This window comes from Rhagoletis pomonella, unplaced genomic scaffold (genome assembly GCF_013731165.1).
Source record: "Rhagoletis pomonella isolate Grant_MI unplaced genomic scaffold, Rhpom_1.0 Rhpom_scaffold_00005, whole genome shotgun sequence".
Classification (NCBI taxonomy): domain Eukaryota; kingdom Metazoa; phylum Arthropoda; class Insecta; order Diptera; family Tephritidae; genus Rhagoletis; species Rhagoletis pomonella.
In genome coordinates, this window is record NW_023458559.1 from 48,081,110 (window position 1) to 48,102,486 (window position 21,377).

A 21,377-nucleotide genomic window follows, 5' to 3' on the forward strand; every position below is an offset into this window, starting at 1 on the left:
GTACAGCGTATGACATAAATTAGATATCGACGACGGAGCGGAAGATCACCCTATCTCGGCTGCCGGCTCGCAAATGGCCTTCTCAGAAAAGGTCCAAAAACACCCTACTTCAGAATTTGGTTGAAGAATGCCCTGTCTCGGCTGCCGATATGTTTAAATATAAGTATATATATTTTTTTTTATAAATATAACAAAAATATAGGTTAGGTTAGGTTGGACGGCAGTCCAGAAGTAAAACTCACTTAGACTCCTCTTAGGGTTCTTTGTGATACCGCAAGAGGGGTTTTTTTTAATTTCCCCGTTCCCCTGTAAACCACTTGTTGCTTAGCAAGAATGTGCAAAGTCTTCCGACGTTCACCGCTTTGAGGTCATCGAGATCGTCGAAGAAATATCTCCCGCGAGCTTTTGCTCTCCGTTTTGACATAGTTTTTTTTTTTAATTACTGAAGCATTTAACCAAATCGAAACCCCGGTTTAAAGACAAAAAGATCGTTTTGAGAACCAATCAAATGTTGGAAAACCCGTTAGAACCGCCGAACCGAAGCGATCACATTTTCAGGCAAATGATAATTCAATTAGAGAGGTTATTTGAAAGAATAAGTGCCTCCTTCAAGAATTATTTTAGCACAGGTCGAGCGCAAGACTATTGCTTTTGCTAAAATATATAAAGTAAATCCATCATAAAAGATCTTAATTAGTCGATGAGCGAGGGCTTGGCCTGACACTGTTTTGTAATGTTCTTGTCGGGAAACCACCGGAGGAAAAAGCCGCAGTCAGAGATCATGCCATTAAACTTTCCTATAAATTTGAGATCTTACTCGACGACCGAACTAAATTCCAAACGAAAGTGCTGATTAAGTTAGTAATGATAATTTGCAGATATTTAGTCTCGTCGGGTAAATTAACAACCCTTTGCACATTACTGTGAGCTCATTTCATTTTTACGCAAGTGTTGGCTTAGAAAGTTGAAATCATCTTGGTAATGAAGCATTATAAGGATCCGACAAAGAGTAGAAGCTCCTTCGGCGTTTCAAGAAGTCACACAAATCAACCTTCGCTTACTCGCTGACTCTTTCTTTCTCAAATACCAAATACTGTAGGCAAGAACCCCAAAATTTCTATAAATAGTTTTTTAATAACGACATTAAGCTTGTCTTCCGACACTCAATTACAGTAAATGTACTTCTTCGTGGAAGCATCGGAACTAATTCGTTAATTTTAAACTAAACTTTAAAACTAAAAATAATCTTTTGAGGAGCTGTGTACCAAATATATCAATATTGAAAATAGAATTCTAATTTCTAAACCAATCATAGATCATATCGACCACTCAGCTAGTAAAGTAAAAAAGTAAAAGAAAGGACCTACAGGCTACACAACCTCGCCTCTCTCAAGTAGCACACTGGTGTTATGTTAGGCTAGAATGGTGGCGGAAAAACTATTACGCCCAAGTAGGATCTAAGTGCCATTTTGATACCATATACCTCGAATGAATATGTTAGAACCAACCGGCGTGGTTGATGAAGTTGAGTATGTTGTGGAGACTTATATCAGATAGCTCTCGTAACGATGTGAACTCATATGCTCCTAGCATGGTATTTCTGCTCCTCATTAGAGCTGGACATTTGCAAAGTAGGTGTTCTACTATTTCCTGCTCGTTTTCATCTCTGCAGCTTCTACAGAAGTCGTTGTAGACGATTCCCAGCCTTCTCGCGTGGGTATCAATCGGCCAATGCCCAGTAAGAGTCGCAACAAACCTAGCAATGTCAGATCGGGATTTCCTTAATAGGCAATGCTCGCATTCTTTACTCTCTCTTCAATATTTATTTTCCAACTTAGCTTAGGATCCAGTATGACTCCCAGATACTTCGCTTGTTTAGATAATCGTAGGCTTTGTCCATTTAGCTGTAATAACTCAAAGCTTGGAACCTTATTTCTGGCCGTTAAGAGCATTAATTCTGTTTTCTCTGGGTTCACTTTAAGGCCACATTGCTCGGCCCATCGGCTTAGCCTTTCTAAAGTTCCATCCATGATGTTACTCACCACAGATGGGAAAACCCGGTTATTAAAATCACTATATCGTCAGCGTAGGCCACCACTTTACACCTCCCTGGTTGAGCTTGATTAGTACTGAGTTGATGGTGCTAAGCCATAAGATAAGAGAGATCACTCCCCCTTGAGAAGTTCCTCTACTAACGTTTCTTGTTAATGTGTAGCTTCCAATTTCAGCTGAAATCGTTCTGCTGCGAAGCATCGCCATTAGCCACGCGCTAATAGACTCCTCGACGCCCAGTTCGTCAAGGGATTTTTGGATAACCTCTACCCCAACATAGTTAAAGGCTCCTTCTATGTCAAAGAAGGCTGTCAGAGTGAATTGCTTAAATTCGAGAGACCTCTCGACCTCATGGAGTGCCGTCCCCGTAAATATGCATGCTGCGCTTCAGACATTCGATCGCCGTGGAAAAACCCCCGGATGTGTGCGTCCAGAACCCTCACTGGTGTACAACTTGGTGTAAATTTACGAATTTTGGTATAATCTGATTAATTGTACCAAAATTCATAAATTTACACCAAGTTATACACCATTGTGCTGCTTGAGCTGTTAGCTGTTAATAGGGTGTATTGCACGGAGAGATCTTACGAAAATAGAGCAACTAGTCAATGAAACGAAACTTCGAACTGGAAAGTTCGTACTTGTCAAGCGAACAGCCAAAGAGCAAAAAGTGAAGAATTATCAACAGACCCAGGCTTTTATCATGAAATTCGTAAAATATGTAAGGCAAGCTTAAGGGAGGCTGTTTTTTGCTTTAGAAATATACTTTTAGGTACATTCATGTGTAAAAAAATTAGCTTAAACATAACAGCTCACAATAACTCGCCGCCACATCGATTCAGCGTCACGTGACCAGCTATTATCGTTGATGGCTTAGAAAGTCTGACCGCATTGCACATTGGTGTACATCTATTAAAAACAAAAGGAGACCAAAATAATTATCACTTGGCGACTGTGGCGAAGTGCAGCTTTCAAACAATTAAGATAAACGCTCTAAGCGTCGTGCCCGAGGCGCTTTTCTAAAGTGTTGGAATGGAAATGATCAAAATCTATTGATTGCACGGCACAATTACAATATGCCTCAAGCAGCCACATGGAGAGTGAGAGATGGAAATAATAGCAAGCATACAAAAATATTTACGAACATACATACATACTTTTATAACAATTTATATATACATTAGGGTGCCTCACCAAAAAAAAAATGTCGCAATTTTTCGGGGACTATAAAATTTATTATATGCTGCCAAAATATTTCGGAAAAATATTAAGATAAGACGTGAGCTGGAGTGATTTGAAAATACGTCCAATAATAATGTAAATTTTTTATTACATTTTTCTTCAAAAAAATACCCCAGATGATAAAAGATTTAAGCTTAAAAGGTTTGCATGAAAATATTAAAAAATTGTATCAACGTTATCAAAATAGATAAAAAGAGATTTTTCCAGATATTTTCAAATCGCACCAGCTCACGTAAATCTTAATATTCCGCTGTGAAACCGTACCGATATTTTTTTCTTTTGTATGGAAAGTGATGCACCCTAATATGCATACAAAAGTACTATCTGTATGCATATCCAATTTGTTTGTTTCATTGTTGTATTAGTGTCAATAAATCAGCAATATTCGTGCAAACGATTTAAGGCAATAAATTTCTGGACACCAGAAGTGTTCGTACTAAGAAAAGTTACCAGTCAGCAAGCCATCTATTTTTCTGCAGTCCCTTCCATTCAGAGAGACCAGATGACCTGGCTTGAGCGATTGGGGGCAATTTGAGCTTTTCCAGTCTTCATTCAGTGTCGATGACTTCGGGGGCTGTAAGAGGGACTGCCTGTAGTTGCGAGTCACTTTCAATATTCGAATCACCAACTACGATAGGCTTCGTTTAGGAATAACCCACGTTTGGCACGTTTTCTCTTCTCTTCTTCTTTTCAGCTTTTTGAGGTACTTAGGCGGGTTGGGTACTTAAAAAAAACCGCTTAAATACCTCGAAGTGGGTTTTACTGTAGATCGGCAAATATTTGTTGAGGTGTCCGCTAACTGCTTACAACACGTCGTTCTGTCGCGACTCCCTTGAGAAATACATTCGGTTGTTTTGTCACATAGGCTGTATGTTTTTTGTTTGGTTTGGGACTCGATGATTACCGGAGATACTTCTTTCATTCTCTGCCATCACATTCGCTCAGCAGAAGCTCTGCATTGCCACATTGTGTAGGTGACCTCTTGATCTGCAGTTACGTGTCGGGTTATCCGTAAGACTTCTTTAACTGTTTTTAAGGATGTTAGCAAGCTTATCAAATATTTTATTATTACATACATCTCCTAAATAAATTGTTTGCCGGGCGCTGCTCAAAAATTTGGTTCCAGTGCTGTTCTCTATTGTTCTTTTTCTCTACTAAGCTCTTCTTTGATGGTGTCTGATTCCATTGCAAAGTAGAGGTCGTGCTCTATTGATGTTGTTGTTGCAGCCTTCCCGGCACGCATGTCTTTCGGCTCGTTTCCTTCTATAACTTTTCACTCAGTGGACCGAGAAGGAAGATTCTAATATTTACCGCCAAGACAGTAGACTTTGGAGAACTAATGGCAAAACCGAAACAGTCTAATGCATATTCAAGCAAAGACGTTTTACATAAGCTCGTAGAAGTGTATGACGCTGCTGAAGACTCATTTTTGATCAACTACCTAATACCAAATAGAGCGCTACAAAAATCGTAACGTCATTCGAGAAACGCACGTCGACTAACTCTAAGTAATGAAATCAAAAACCCCTAAGCGAAGCTAGAACCTTTTTAAAACTATGTAAAGCTTTGCTCCATTAGTGATATTTATTTTTTAATTTTATTTATTTATTTTTTCTCAAAATCTTTCAGCTTTGAGCCTACGCTATTGCAGTAATATCAAAAAGAGTAATAAAAACCATGCCGACGGCACACACCAAAACAAAGTCAATTGCTTAAGCTTTCTTGCGAGTTTCTTGTTTTTATCAATTTTCGTAGTTTTCTTTTTCATTTTTCGTTCCACTCGATTTTTTCATTTTACTTTATTTTTTTTTCCTACTTTGCTTTTTGTATCTTGTCCATTGTTTTCTGCCTAAGTCAAGCTATTAAAGTTGAAAGCTAAAAGCTACAAAGGCCCATTGCACAACATTTTACGATCGACTTGAAACCGGATCGCGCCGACATGGCGCGCCAAAACTAAAGCCGCCAACATCCAACAACGATTCCATACCAATACGGCGCGCGACGACGACTTTGCCCTGCAGTTTCCTGCTTATGCCACCTCTCCCCCGCCCCACTCCGCGCGCAACTGCAATAGCACATTGTTTTGATTCTTGAATGCTGTTTGTGCACCGTCCGTCCGTCCTCTGTGCAGCTCGTTTCAGCCTCTTCGTTAGCTGGTCGAATATGTGTAGTTTGTTGGCACCATTGATCGGTTCAATACTGCGCCGCAAATTGACTCCGCCCGCGTGCGTCCCCCCAAAAAATGCGCTGTACATACTGTGGATGTGGCTCTGGTTGCGGCTGCGGCTGCGGCTATATCGGCTTTTGAACGCTGGGTAGCTGTCGGAAATCGCGTCTTGATCTTCTCTGTTGTAAATTCGCCGAAATGGCACATACAAACGTGCAGCGCGCCGACAAATAAAAGACCGTACGTCGAGCTAGCCAGTACATCGTCCATCGACAATCGAACCAGCAAGTCCAACTTGAAAGAAGCCTAAAGCCACAACGCGCTGTGCTGTGTTGGCAGGCACGCAGGCGGTGTAGAAAATATGCAAGCCAGCACGCAATGGACACGAAAAATAAATGCAGAAGCTACAAGCTAACAGCTTTTTGTGAAGGCACTGCAGGCCGCCAGCCTTTAATCGTAAGCGCATACGCCGACCAATGACTGAAAACCTCCGATCGCCGGCCGCCGGCCGCCAACAGATGATGGTACGCATAATTGCGACTGGGTCGATGTCGGTCGCGCCTGCGCCTGCGCCTGCGCCTGCGCCTGCGCCAACAAAACCTTTGCAGGCTCCGGTTTTACTTCAACCAAACGCAAGCAAAGTACAATAAGTAGATACCTGTTGGATGCCGTTTTGTTGTTTTTTTTTCTTTGGCATTTATTATGCCGAGGCATTGTGATGGCTCATTGGTAAAGGTGAATACGTTTTTTTTTTTTTGATTTTCTTTTGGTACTTCCTTGGCTTCTTTTACTTTTTTAAATATGCGCAGAATCCCAAGTACGCCAGCAATAGACTCCAGCCGCCAGCCAGCATTGAGTGTAGTGATTTGTGCTTAAAATTTAATAGCTGTTCTTTACAAGAATTATACAAGTTCCTCTACTTTCGTGTGCAACAACAGCTGTTTTCCATCATAAATTGACGGCTTTGAACTAACAGCACAACTGCCTTGAAAATTAAAGCGGCCTAAAGTTGCAGCGGCGAAGTGCGCATGTTTTTGATTCCTTCACATACAGTCACATACAAATTTATCTACGTACTCTTACACATAAAAATAAAATAAGCGTTTCACAACAACAATCATTGAAATAAAAACTAACAAGCAACTGCAGCTTAAAAACTCGTGAAACTCGACTCGCATAGGCCGCACATTGGACGGATGCACAGATGCCCGGCATGTTGGTTGGATGGATGGATGGATGGATGTACAGACGCATGAACGGACAACACCGAACGATCATCTGACAGTTTGTATAGTCGGCGTGCTCAACTCATCTTTTGTGTATGCATTTTGCCTCAATTTCTTGTTGTCAGCGCGCCGAGGCCGCCGCTGCCGTCAGCGGTTTGAAGAAGTGCATATGAGGGCCGACGTAGACATATGCCATGGTTGCATTCAAAGGCAATACAACGACACAGCGACACGTAAGGCCAAGTATCAAAAACAACATTGCTGGAAGCTGTCGAACAAAAAATTAACTCGATTGAGTTTATAGCCTTCACGAAGAGTTGGATAGTTTCGAGTAAGTTAAAATGCGGTGAAGAGACTCAAAAAGGCGCGATCTTGCGGAAACTTTGAGGTAATATACTAATAACTTTGCACGAGGGTAGAAGCTTAGTGCCAGCTTTTAGAGATATTTTTCACTTACTGGGATGTACGAGTGAAATGTTAGCAAAAGCTGGTACCTTGGAGCGATTTACGAAAAGTACATTTATAATCCAGTAGATAAGATGTCATTATTTTAAAGTAGTGATGCTCAAAACCGCGGCCGCGGGCGAAAGTCTTCAAAGTTCTCTGAAGATTTTATATGGACGCGCACTGGCTAAAAGCTCTCTCTGAGCATCACTGTTCTAAAGCAGTAACGACTAGAGAGAACTTTTACACCTTGCGCACCTTCATAGCATAAAAAATCTATTAAAAGCTTTAAAAAAGCTTTTCACGCGCGGTATATTTTGGGCGTATTAAAAAAAGCTTTGTTAGTGGGTCTCCATTTTGGTCGCGGTGATGGGAGGAGAGCGCCTTTCCTTGGGCGCGTCTTCATAAAGCAGCGGAGTATAGAAACTGTACATAGAGCTTTTAATTGACACAACAGAGCCTTTACTTTGTGTGCTCTCGTATAAAGTCTAAATAAAGCTTTAAAAAGCTCGTTTAGCACCTTATTCTTTTTTGGTTACTAATATATGCTTCATAGAAACCTCAAAAACGCTTGATATACAGACGTGGCTAAGAAGTGTCCACTGCGCTCATAGGCAGTGCCATGCAGAGATTGCTTTTATCTTTTCCCGTGACGACCATATAAAATATACATAAAGCTTTAAAAGTTTCACCGCAAGATATGTTTTCGTCCTGACTTGTCTACAAGTAGCATGATGATCAGAAACAGCTTTCTTAACGCTTCTCCCTTAGGAAAGATGTTGATCGAAACTGGTCTGCATGTAATATGGAGGACCAAAATTTAGACCGCGGAGAGAGTATTTTGAAGCCTTTAGTAGATTCAAGATTACTGCGCATAGAGTAAAAGCTTTCTCCCAATGTATACCCGCACATTGCTTTAGAAAGCTCTGCATTCGTGCCTTAGAAGTTGGGTGGGTGTTACGTTAGCGGTTATGGTTGCCAGCGACGCTTTGGAGCGACAACTCGTAGCGGTTTTGCTGACAAACGACCGACTGACCGACTATTTGCAGTAAATTGTTCACCCTTGCAGATAGACCTGGTTTCCGAGGCTTTTCAGCAGGCACTTTGCTTCGAGAAGACGCCCGTGCTTACTGGTAAAGAGACGTTGTTAACTTCAGTAAGCCTTATATCATGTATATAAAGGACTATCCTCTCTTGACTCATCGCTGACAATTAAGTACTATCAGTTATTAGCGCTGGTGAGTGACAAGTGAGTACCGGATAATTGCTTGTGCTGTCCATACAGGGCGAGACCCAACTATTGCTGGCTGCAGGCTCTAGCTTTTGGTGAATACGGGTACATACCACCAGCGAATGTTATAAATAGACCGTGAGATTGAAAGCTCGGGGTTGCACAAGGGATTACGGTAACGTAATTATTTCATAGCAGTCAATGACACGTTTACTCTTGAAGCTCTCTCGCACGCTGAATTTAAAAATTAATGAATTTGAGAGATTGACTAGATCCTTTATGAGTCATCTTCCCTGCCATAAAGGGTATGTATGTTTTTCATTCGCCTCATATCTTACAAACAGCGAAAACAGTCATAGCCGCGCTGTCGACGATCACTGAGCCCTCGTAATTATCGGCATCTCATAGTCGGCATCACCTCGATTCGAAATATGCAACTCAGCAAGAACCTTTGGCACTCATATCCTATAATACAGGGTGAGAAATGAGCGGTATAAAGTATATCATGCGCTGCCATGAATGTTTTGTACAATGGGCGGACTATTTTCGTTTTGTTAGAGACTTTTATATGAGTACAGGTTTTTTCGGTTTCATAACGATTATTTGTTGTGTAGTGCAATTTTGGAACTGTTTCATCAAGAAAAGCGTCAATGTGAAATTGTTTGTTTACGTAATACGTGTCAACCGCAGTTCGATAGTCCAACGAACTCGGCCATGAAGACGACCGCCGCGGCAAAAGACGAAAGCGCACCGTCTACACGTCCAAGAACAGCAATATCATCAAAAAGCGTGTTCAACGAAATTCGAGTGTATCGATGAGACAAATCGCTCGTGAGACCAGGATTTACCGTGAATCTGTGCGGCAAATGGCTAAAAAGGAACTAAACCTCAACACGTATAAGCTTCAAGTTTCTGACGGTCGAGCTATTGGTGGGCGGTAAGTCATTGATGGAAGCACAATCTCTTAAGCGACGAGAAGCTCTTCACCGTTTAAGAGACGCACAGAACTGGTCCACAGAGACTACTGGTACCTCAGTCATTGTCGAACACCGTCGAAATCCGCAGTCGGTTATGGTCTGGGACGAAATATGCGCCAGCGGCAAGACTCTCGTGGTTTTCGTGGTTCAAGGAGTCAAAATCAAGCAGCCACAACATTTTCGAGTCCTTAGCGCCTCCGTGGACACAACCGCACTTCGGCGAAATGGAATAGATGTTTCAACAAGACACAGAACTCATTTTTCACACTTCACCTCGTCTGCGGAATGGCTACCCTACTCGCCGGATCTCAACCCAATGGACTGCGGTGTGTGGTCTATTTTGAAGCACAGAGTATGTGCTAAGCGCCAACAAAGTTTGGAAGCACTGATACGATAGCTGCGTCGGGACTGAGACCAGCTCTCTTCAGAAAACCTGCTGCTGCTGCTCGTCGTCGAAAATTGTAAATCACGTTAGGGCTTCTGTATCGCCGCCAAGGGGGTGGTATCCATGGTACTGTAAATGTATGATAAAAAACGTGTACTATAATTTATTGTCACCCTGTATATGTACATATATAGAAAATAAAATCCGACGACCAACTTTAAAGGCGACTTTGGTGATGAGGTCGTGAATGGTGGATGTGTGTATGTAGCTCAGCTGCTGCTGCTGACTTTAGTAGATGCTGTGATGGAACGATTGCACCGCCGCGGCGGCAGTTTGAAAATGATTTCGCCGTCGAGGTAGCCGCCGCCATCTCACAATCGCATGCATACTCGTAGCAGCTACAGTTCGGCCAAGCAAAAAAAAATGGTTGCTTGACGCTGGCTGCGGGGAAGAGAAAGAGAGTAGCGCGGGATAAGCAGAGAAGTTGAATTGTCGGCCAGTTGATTGTTTGAACGGGTTTCTACTGCAGCTGTATTTTTTTGTTGCTGCTTTGTGTTGATGCCTCCTCGTTGTTGGATTGTTTGGCTCATTGGTTATTTGGCTGACTTGGGCTGTTTGTCGGCGCATATATACTTATGAGTTTTTTGTTTTCATTGCATCCATGTATGTATGTACGTATGTATTTATTTACGTCCGTGCAGCAGCTTTGTACATATGTAAGTAATCGCATTGCAGTTGGGCGTTTGTCGGGCGCTTTGACTTTTTGTATTAGTGCCGCGCGCATGCGCACTGTTATTATTTCTCTTTTGGTATTTAACCGCAGTAAAAAGCACAGGCCGCGCATGCCTGGCAAATGTGCAACAAGTAGGAGGATGAGCGAGTATTTATGTTGTTGTTTTGGTTTTTAAATATGCTTTCTTGCTTTTTGGAATGACTTACAAAGGGGACTTTTCAGCTTTGGGTTCCTCTTTTTTAAATGCGTTGCATGTGAATATTTTTATCTTATTTATTTTGCTTTAAGAGCAAGCAGCTACTGGAATACACATTTTTGGGTTTCTTATGCCAGAGTTTGCAAGTTTTTGAAAGCACTTCTCGATACCTTGCATCTAGTTCTTTATAAATGCTTGTCAATCATTAACGTTAGACGATTGAATTATGCATTTGAGTACAGTCCGTTCAAGATAAATTTAAGTTAAGAGGAATCACTGCAAAGAATTCAACGTCTGAGTTACAAGAAAATATTGCCTGATGCTTTAGTCTCCGAATAGGTCAAGTAATTACTGATCGTAGAGACCTGTGGAAGAACCCACAATTGGATCACCACAGACCCATTCATATGTTTATTCAAACCAGCCACACTGTTTGACGAATCCAGAAAGTTCCTTCAAAAAAACTATGCCTCGGCTGTTCATAAACCCAAACAAATGATCTCACCGAATTCTAAGAAACATTCTTTCGATTGTGCTGCGCGAGCTGTTCTTAAAGGATTTTGACTTTTCATTATCTTTCATACCAACATAGTGTAATCCCTATTCGAAGCCATATCTTCGGTTTAGATCCCGTTAAGCACCGCCAAATTCTTTGTCGCAGACCTGTAACTCGTTTCTGTAACTCTTCTATATGTGTGCATACTAGTATCAGGAAAATTGCGCCAAAGAGGTATGAGGAAAGACGAAGAAGTGAATTTCAACTCCAGCAAGATACCCTAGTGGTCTTTACGTCTCAACGTTTCAATTCTTAGAGGCGTAAACCTTCCACAGAGATAAAATGCTCAGGGTAACTCGTCGAGCAGAAACGAAATATTTTACGAGTAACTCGAAAAGCTGAAGCTAAACCTAGCACTAAAAGTTTTTGAACAGTGTCGAATAACCTTTAGTAAGACTGAAGGTCCGAGACCGGTTATGGTACTTTGGGTGTACACAGCTTTGGTTAGACCGATCGTCACATATCATGCTGTATAGTATGGCGGTCTCTTTCTTAAATGGGCTTTACGAGCTCCCAATTTTTTTCGGAGTTCAGTTATCAGACCAAATTGATTCCTGGTGTACTTTTTTTAAGAGGTCGCATCGTTAGCTTTCCTACAAGGGGTGTGAGATCCGGACACTATCTTTGGGGGAACTCGGTAAAAAGTCTCTATAACTACAGTGGAGAGATCCAGCCACTCTCTTGGGGAACTCGATAAAAACTTTCTATACCGACAGTTACAAGATTATAAACGACATTGAAGCTAGCTGATTTAAGATAAGAGAGATTATGCGCACTCCAAATCAGGGTCTATAGTAATAGCCAAGTTGGCTCTAAAATCCTTGGGAATCGCCCCATCTCTATAAGAAATATCGTGGAATATAAGTTAGGGCTCAGCTCCGTTACAAAGTGGAACAGGCTTGAACTAATGCGTGTACCGGGACACTGAAGTGTTCAAGGCAACCTCCTCGTAGATGATTTGGCAAACTGCGGTTCTTAGGAGCAGTCAAATTGACCGAAGGCAACGACCAAGCTTAGCAAAAACTAGCAGGTACCTCAGAGATTTCATAAGTAAGGCTCATGGGAAGCATTGGTGCGAGGATCCACCTTAGAAGATCCTATATCTCTTCGCTCGAACTTCAATAGACCTGTTTCAGTACATTCGACTATACTATTTAGTTGGGGAAATCGGCATAGAAAAAAGTCAAGAGATTGTGGGCTATTTCTCTCTTGATAAGATTCATTAGGGAGTCAGTGTGTTGGTGCAATGTTCATTTCTGGAATATTACACCCTTAGGCACTTGTATGCTATAAAAGACGATGCATTAGGGTGGTAAAAAAAAAATTTGCATAAAAAATCATTGCTGAACAAAGCTATTTTTCTGCTATTATTTATAAACCAATATCAGTTTGTTTTATTGAAAACAGCCTTCATTACAGGTCGCTGAAAGCGATTATATTTTTACCTATGTATGTATGTACTTTCATAGGTGTTTTTTCATACAAAAATTTATTTCTAGTTAATTAGCGCTGTTTTTGATGTTTTTGGAAGCTGTTTTCTGTGGTTTGCAATTGAGTGAAGACTATAATGCTTTTGCTCTTTATCATTGCTAAGCGTTTTGATATATTTTCGTATCAAAGAAATGCCCCGTTCAGCACAGTCGTACTTTTCTTAGAGCTCCTTATAAACAGGAATCGTACACCGATTGTACCTTATATTTAAAAACAAAAAGCTTGTACTTTCACATTTCCGTTTTTCAGAATTACATCAAAGGAAAAGATTGTACTTTCAGTAACAAATACTTCAAATGCAAAACCCGGTCCTTAGCTAACTGTAAGCGTCGGGGAAAAAGTAGATAATTTCGTTCGCCTTAGATTCTCGATCAAGCAAGAACCACATTATAATTTAGAAACTGTAGCAAATCAGTTGATTATCAGTTCGTCGGAATATTTTTTTTTTTTTTTTTTTTTTTTTTATGTATGTTACCGCATAACTTTGGACCGCGTCAACCGATTTCGATAATTCTTTTTGCAACGGAAAGGTAGTGTCTCATACTAATTTGGTTTAGATCCGATCATTGAATCATGAAATATATAGATATATATATATACTTTTTTAAGTCGGTTTTTTTTTGCTAAAAATTACTTGTTTTTGTCATCCTTTTCGTGCATTGTGCTGCTGTGTTTATTTTTCTTTGCTGTTTCTTTGTTCCGTATTGCGTAGTTATACCTCTTAGCTATGCGCTCGCTTTCCTTGGTCTTCTCCTTTCTAGAAATTGTTTACTTTTGTCTACGATACTCGTATTGTTCTGTTGCTTTAATTATTGTTTTGCGCTGCCCATTGCTTCCTTTTACTTTATCTCTTAAGCGCATAATTTGGTGTGTGTGTTGTTCGAAAATTTGTTTCGGCAAATGAGTTTTCTATCTGTGTTCCTCTAGGAAATCACTTTCGGAAATATGTGTGTACGTACGTACTTATATAGCTGCCACACCGGCGGCCTCTTGAACTACTGCTCGTTGCTATTGGTCTGCGAAAGTACACATTTTGAGAAAGTCTATCAGATGTGAAATTGCAAGCGGCGGCATTGTTAGTAGTTCAATTGATCATTGCATGCAATATTCGCTTCCAAAAAAAAGCAAAATAAATTAAGAAAATTAGAAAAAGCAAAACAAAAGACTTGATCCATCTCTTTTGTAGTGAATGCTTCATTTACAATTTAAGTTCTTAGATTTCTTTCATACCGATTGCTTGTATTTCTTTTATTTTTCCACTTGCGCGCGGCATTGTGATTTGTTGTTTTTTCTTTCTGTTTTTTTTCCTCTTCTCTTCTCGCTAACTATGTGCAGCCCATTCTTTTGATACCTGATTGTTTTTGTCTGCGGTATCGCTTTAGGTTTCTTCTATGCATATCGAGATCAGACAAGAGCGCCTGATATCTATTGGCGGCAGGCAGCGTTGCCGGCGTGGTTCATTGTACGTTGTCTTATTAAATAGGCTGTCGTTCTTTGTTGAATGCTGCTGCCACCACTTCATCTATTTTTATTTTATAGACCACAGCGTCTTTTTTATATGAAATGGTAGGCAGCAAAAGTGATCTTGCAAATGCATTCATACATACATATGTATTAGGGTGATCTAAAATGAATTTATGGCCTTTAAAAGACCTATTTACTAAGAATAAAATTCTTCCATTTCGAAAAATTGGTATTCCAATTCCCTGTAAATAACATTTTTTTTTTCATTAAACATTAAAAATGTTATAACTATTGAAACATTTAAGGTAAACATTTTTTCTATGCACATTCTAGTAGGGAATTAAATTCTCTAAGAAACGACGCTGAAGTTGGTTGTATTAGAGATTATTAATAGCGTTGATACAAAATTATAATGGAAGTTTGACGAAAGACGAAGAACAAAAGCTATTTCTTTTGCAAGTAGTGCCATTTATTCGCCAGCGATATCCTATTGCCATAAACTGAATTTTATTAGATGATAATTAAAAAGAAAATTGTTGTTTAAAAATGCAATAAAAAATAAATAATGGGATTAATACTCTCCCTTCTCTGACAAATCTTGTTCATAATTAACATTTTGTACAAATTTGGTATCATTTTAGTGTATTTGCAATAATAAAGCACTAAAACTGCATGTTTCGGCTTTTTTTCGAGTTTCATAGCCCGCAAGTATATACATACATTTTTAAGTCTAGACAATTAACACCAGGGTCATTTTTTAGAGAATTCAATACCCTACAAGAATATGCCTAGAAAAAAATTTTATCTCTAACTTTTTAATGGGACAAAAATTTTTCCATATTATTTACATGTAAAATTTCAAATGCCCACCGACACCTTTTAAAATTGGAATAAAAATCCAAATTGGAGAATTTTCTTCTCAGTAAATAGGTGATTTTAAGGCCATAATTTCGTTGGGTAAGTTTATTTGGATCGCCCTAATATGTGTATTAGGGCGGTCCGTAAAAAAGCAACATCTAAATTTTGTTCTACATACAAAATATGTAAAACATCCACGAAAGAATTTCAAAAGTTTTAACAAATTTTTAGAGGGCGCCACTAGGGGATGAAATTTTTTTATTTTTTTTGTCGTAAAAATTTTACAAAATTTTGACTAGAAATGTGACATACTGTTGAAACTTATTCAATAAAATTCACAAACTCGCAGAATTATAGCTGGCCAAAGTCGAAATTTTGTTGAATTTTTTTCGATTCTGTAAAAGAGATACAATTATTTCAAACCCTCATAGCGGTGCCTATTTTCTTTTTTTTTATTTCGCAATTTTTGTGGATATCTTTATTTTATATCGTCACCTGGGGAGAAGATCGACCTACATATCTCGGCAGCCAGTTCGAAAACGCCCTATCTCAGAAAACTTTTCAAGAACGCCCTATTTCCAAATTTGCTTGAAAAACGCCCTACCTCAGAGTTTGGTTGAAGAAAAAAGGGGTCCCATATCAATTTGATATTTTCTGAACCAATCTAATATGTGCTCACATATATGGAGGAAGACATACACATTTACGTATATGATATCCATGTATATGACCTGTAGCGACCGCATTGAGGAAGTGGTATCGTAAAAAACGCGCGCTGCCTTCCAATTTCGTGTACTTGTATGCATGTTTTTGTCAGAGGCGTCCTTGTTTTTGATATTTTCGATGTTTTTACTTTTTTTTGATTTTTTCTTGGTACTTTTTTGGTACTCCGCTGACATGCTATTTTTGGGGCGTTTTCTAAAGCAAATGATCAATCGAAATGTTTTTTCTTTCGTTTTTTTTTGTCTTGTTTTTTTAAGAAACTTCGCCGTACATTAGACTCGACGACGAGATACCAAACCAAATCAAATTTCGAATGCCATTGTTGGAATGTAAGCGCAGTTGGAGTGATTATTTTTGATGCGTTGTGTTTTTTTTTTTTTGTCGAAAATATTTGAAGCATTTTTTCGTATAAGTAGTCAAACAAACTGTCTACATCTTCATATCTTTCGGCACAGAACTTAAATTTTCTTCCACTTTTTTGTTGCCCCTTTCGGTTGGCGGTGATCGCTGCTAAATGAGTCAGCTAACTTGTGATGTGTAGTAGACGGGCCAGTGTTGTATTCTTGTTGATTGTGCGCTGCGAGTATATTACTTCGCTGACGGTTAGACGATGAATATATTACGGAGACTGCGTGAAGCGAATGCGGTATAGGGATCGCGCGGACCTCAAAGTTTGCTGCTATAAATAATGCGTTTTGTATTTATCTTTCTTATTTTCGTTTTGCATAAAATTTGTGTTATTTTTGTAGCATCAGGAAAGTGTTAATTTTGAATTATATACTAGCGAAGAGATTCCATAGTGAATGAATCAGATTATCTTCAGATGTAATTGATGCATAGCTGATGTGCAGCGTGTCAAAGTATATTATACCTTGAGATATATGTGCATATTTAACTACTCCATTCAATAAATTCTGCATATTTTATTATTCAAATTGTATCTAACACCGAAGTATCATATTCCTGTTTCTACAAGCTTAGCATATTTATAGAGCGCGAGGTGTTGACCGAAAAATATGTGTAACCACTTATCACTTCAGTGTGAAAATTTGCATACTTTATTGGATGAGTTTTCTACGAAAATCGGCTAACTCAACTAAGTCCGACTTATATTAGAGCTACGAACTTTCAGACTATATCATAATAGTATTAAACTACATATGTAAACATTCAAACCATCTGAAGCGCATGTGTAGCCACAATAGCCGCTTACCTCTGTCTTGTGGACCAAAACGTGTATCAAAGTGTAAATAATATACCAAAATATGTTTTAGCTATAAATTTAATTTAGAAGTCGTCCCAAGATTCCTCTAGAGAGAGTTATAAATTGCTTAGATTTCATTTCTCCGTTGTCTTCCCCCATTCGGCGAAAGCTTGAGAATCCCACTTTCTAATTCGGTAAAAGTTCCATGTAGAAATTTTCTTAACAGAACTCCACTTATAAGGAAGCTTACTACTTACTACGATACAATTATCGCGTTGGGTGCCATTTTGAGGCACTTTCGTGAGAATGCTAAATACCTATATATATCTTAATTTTTCGGTCAAACCTTGATTCCCTGATGAATTTGCAAGTTTTGTTTGTATATGTCTTCCGGGCACTTTATGCCTAGTAGCCGCTAGATCTGGAATTCCCGAAGGATTTGCCGATATATCTGCAAGTTTTGTTTGTGTATGTCTTCCGGGCACTTTATGCCTAGTAGCCGCTAGATCTGGGAGTTCCCGAAGGAGATGCTGGACACTTTCTTCGCTACCTTCTGGGCCAGTGTCCCGTAATGTTTCCTACAATTTTAAATACTTCTTCTCTTGATCTATTAAGCAGTTCTAGTGTATTTGTCCTGTTATAGCCAGGCGACAGTTCCCTGGTTATTTGAAAGTTTCTATATCCACCAGCTTTTCCTGGACAGTGAAAGAAAATCCAAACCAATTTCTCTTTTACCAACTCCGAGGGGGCATCAAAGTGCAACAACCTCAGATTCCTCCTGTTTTCGCCAATTAATCGGCCTTTTCATTGCCATCAATATTCCCATGGCCAGAAACCCAGACAAGAGAGACGCTTATTGACGCAGTTCTGAGCATAATTCCGTTTTACACTTCTGGAATAGCTGCAAACCGCTGGGCTGTTACAGCATATTCTTGCTTTCCTTATTCTAACGATGACTTTTATTGGAACGTCATACGATTCAAGGATGCCTAAGGGTTCCGCTTGGAAGATGCTTGTATCATACCCCAGACGCAGAGACAAAGAGACGCCGAGTTCCTTGGAGTACACACCTGCCCCACATAGGGTTGCCAACATAATTATAGTACTTTTTCAAAAAAATTTAAAAAATATAGTACACTTTGAGTATATATAGTATTTTATTTAAAAGAAAAAGTAAACACGATTTTTAAGTGATGGAACAAGTTATTCCTGTGAATTCCGAAGTGGTTGGAATAGAGTAGAAATGAAATAATTTTTCAATTCTTTCTCAGGGATTTTAAAAATATGTTAGCTTTTTTGATTATAAACTCACAATGACCTTTTACTTTAAATAATATTTCATTTAATATTGTTATTTCAGTATAAAGGTCAACCAATTTAATACATATTTTTCATGCAAATTACTGAAATATTTTTATATTTATAATTGAAGAAATATAGTTTTATTGCGTACTATATATTTTCCAACAGTATATATTTAGTACGCCGACCGGAAAAATAGTACAATACTATATATTATAGTACGGTTGGCAACCCTAGCCCCACACCACAGGCCCGCTCGAGCCGTCCACTCTCTGAAGCTGAGGTTAAATGCCATATAGTCAGTCATTTGTCGTGAGTGTACTTCGTTGATGATCATCCCGTGCCTAAATTGACGAGTTTCCCATAGTACTGACTCTCTGAGTCTGACTGCAGATTTCATGGCCACTTCTTTTAGGTGGATGTGACTTTGTTTCACTCGGAAGTGAAATCTGCCTGATTGTTGTGCTTATTATAGCAGTTCATATCTCAGCTGACCTATAAGTTTGATGTATGCACGAGGCCTAAGTGAGAACATATTTGACTAACCAAATTAACTTATTTTTTTCATGAATCTACTGAAATATTTGCAGATATGTGGATATGAGGTTTTAGGTAAATATTCAGCGCCATTGCACAAAAATCACAAACTCACCTGAAAATTGTTTATAGCCACCAAGTATTTTATGTTTCCACCATTTGACGATATTACCCGCCATGTTGGCCGCTGAGTGAATCGCGAACAAAATGCACAGGACGTTGATATTGATATTTAACTTTGGAGTTTAGAATATTTCAGCTGTTTTGTGTTTTTATGCACAAAAGACGAGCGTTTTACAGCACGTCGTTGCACTTTTGTTGTCAACGTTTTTTATTGACGGTTTGTTGCGCGATTGTCTCAGTTTTTTTTTTGTTTTTTTCTTTTGCTGCGTTCGTTTGCTGTGATTTTGAAGCTTTTGCGTTTTTTTGCCTTTTTCGCTTTTTTAGTGCAAAACTGCAATGCCTGCCTGCTATCTCACTCAATTGGTTTGCGTGATTTGCGGCGGCGAGCAAATGCAACCGCAAACAATCAACAACAGAAGCTGAAGCCGAAACTGGGGCGGCTGTAGCAGCAAAGGAGAAGCAGTGAAGAATGCCTGTTTCATAGGTTGTTAACTGCGCTGCACGTTGCTGATTTTGCTTGCCTTGCTGGTTGGTAAATTGTTAAAACTAAAAAGTGATTTTTTTGTTATTGCTTTTCACTTCCTTTTATTGCAGCATAGCTCGATTTTGTGTCAGCATTTGTTACAGCGGCACAGTTTTATTTGCGTTTATATAAAATGTTGGCACTGCTAGAAAATTGCTGTGTTGTTGGAAAATAATCTACTTGCATTGTTGTTTTTATTTTTATTATCTATGTTTCGTTGTTTGTTGCCTTTCTATGTATGCTTACTGGCATTCACTAAAACTTTGTTGCACAAATGGCTGCAACACATCCTGCTGCACTTTTTACTATCAATTGTGTGTGCGTTGTTTTTTTGTTTGCTACCGCTGACACATTTGGTTGATTGCAAGCGCGCGCGAACAATTTTACTACACTCGCTGTCGGACGGCTTCCCTGAGTGCCTCTAGCATTCGTTTCGGTTGCCGTTTATTATCCTTATCGGCACAGACAGGTAAGACAGCGACTGGCAGGCAGCATTTGAAGAAAATATCACGTACGCTAGTAGTAAATAAGTATCTGTGCTCACTTCTGCAACACAGCATGTATATACTTTGTTGTTTTGCACTTTATTTTCTTTTATACTTATCGGCCGTTTTGAAAAGTAAGCACTTTTCTTTTACTTTATCAACTTTAGTGTGTCACTTAAGTTCGAGCAAATGAGTCGTTGTTCCCCCTTTTCCTTTATAGCCGCTTTTACTGGTTTTGCCAGCATTCAACTGACATTTTTCACTTTTTTAGTGTCACGTGAACTATTTTTACAATCCGCCATGCTTTCTCTACGCTTTGCCCATGGCTATTATTTATTTAAAGCCGCACTGCTTTATATTTAGTTACTTCAAAAAAGTATTCACCTTTAAAAAATTGTCATTACCCAAAATTATATATGCATTACCGCTGAAGCCATAAGTTTGGGTTTTTTCTGCAAAAATTTGTATTTTCCTTTAAAATTTCGCATTTTAAAAGATAAATTTCGGGTTTTCGCCAATTTTTCTTTTTATTATCTTTTTATTTTTATTTCTGCTTCACGTTTCAATTTTATTGTTTCTTTCTCTTATTTTTGTTGTTATTAGTTACTTCTTCACTTGCACGTTTTTGATACCGCGTCGCGTTTATTTCTCTCTGCCGAGCCAAAGCGTCGGCTAGGAAAAATATCATTGACAAAAATATCAAACTGTCCACAATAGGCAGGAAATTCAATGATTATGGAAATAGCATCCGGTCAAACGTGTTTTGTTTGCGGTACAATAACTTTTTTTATTCGGAAATTCACCGGAAACTTTTCTGCTGTTTCCAATTTTTTAGGCGTTGCACGCCAGCTCATAAACAGCGCTCAAGCTTGTCTAGTCAGGTCTTTAATTCTAGTCGCACCGAAAAACACTTCTATGGCTGCAAAAATTGCCAATTTTAAATTCTCTTTTCCCAATTCAAACACATTTCCCATACATCAAATCAATTCCACGCATCGACTTCCGTTTATTCGAATGTATGCACCGCAAGAACTTAAACGTGTTGTATTGCCTTTTTCGTTTAGCTAACTAACATTGACTTCCTATTTCCTCCGTTAGCACAACATTTGCTCTCAACATACGACCACTGACTGAAATGTGAAAACACAGCACAGACACTGCGGCCGATACTGCCAATGATGCGTCGACTGAAACTCGCAGAGCAGACAAGCACATACTAGACGCCTGCTGACTCGCCGCTACGTTTGTCGCCTGCTGCCGCCGTTGCCGTCTATGCTACATTAAGTCTGTCCCTGCGGTACTACAGCCTACACCACGACGCAACGTTGGCGAAGCCGTTGGCAGAGTTGTTGACTTCGGCCTCGACGTCATCGTCATCTCTGCCTTTGTCGTCATAGCGAGTTATTGTTTTCGCTTCTCGTGGCTGCTGCTCTTTTTGTTGTTGTTCTCCAAAGTCGG

At 39.3% G+C, this 21,377-nt stretch overlaps 1 protein-coding gene across 4 annotated transcripts in view; it reads right to left on the reverse strand.

Moving 5' to 3' along the window:
* LOC118739080 (protein naked cuticle-like) overlaps positions 1 to 21,128 on the reverse strand; it is a 236,991-nt gene extending 215,863 nt beyond the window's left edge. For all 4 annotated transcript variants that reach the window (XR_004992978.1, XR_004992977.1, XR_004992976.1 and 1 more), the window contains exons 1-2: positions 20,896 to 21,128; positions 18,904 to 20,303 (exon numbers count right to left, since the gene is read on the reverse strand). Coding sequence is in view for 1 of the 4 variants with exons in the window: in XM_036470201.1 (XP_036326094.1) it covers positions 18,904 to 18,967 (64 nt within the window). In the remaining 3 variants the exon portion in view is untranslated. The remainder of the gene's footprint in view (positions 1 to 18,903; positions 20,304 to 20,895) is intronic.
* Between the last annotated feature and the right edge of the window lie 249 nt (positions 21,129 to 21,377).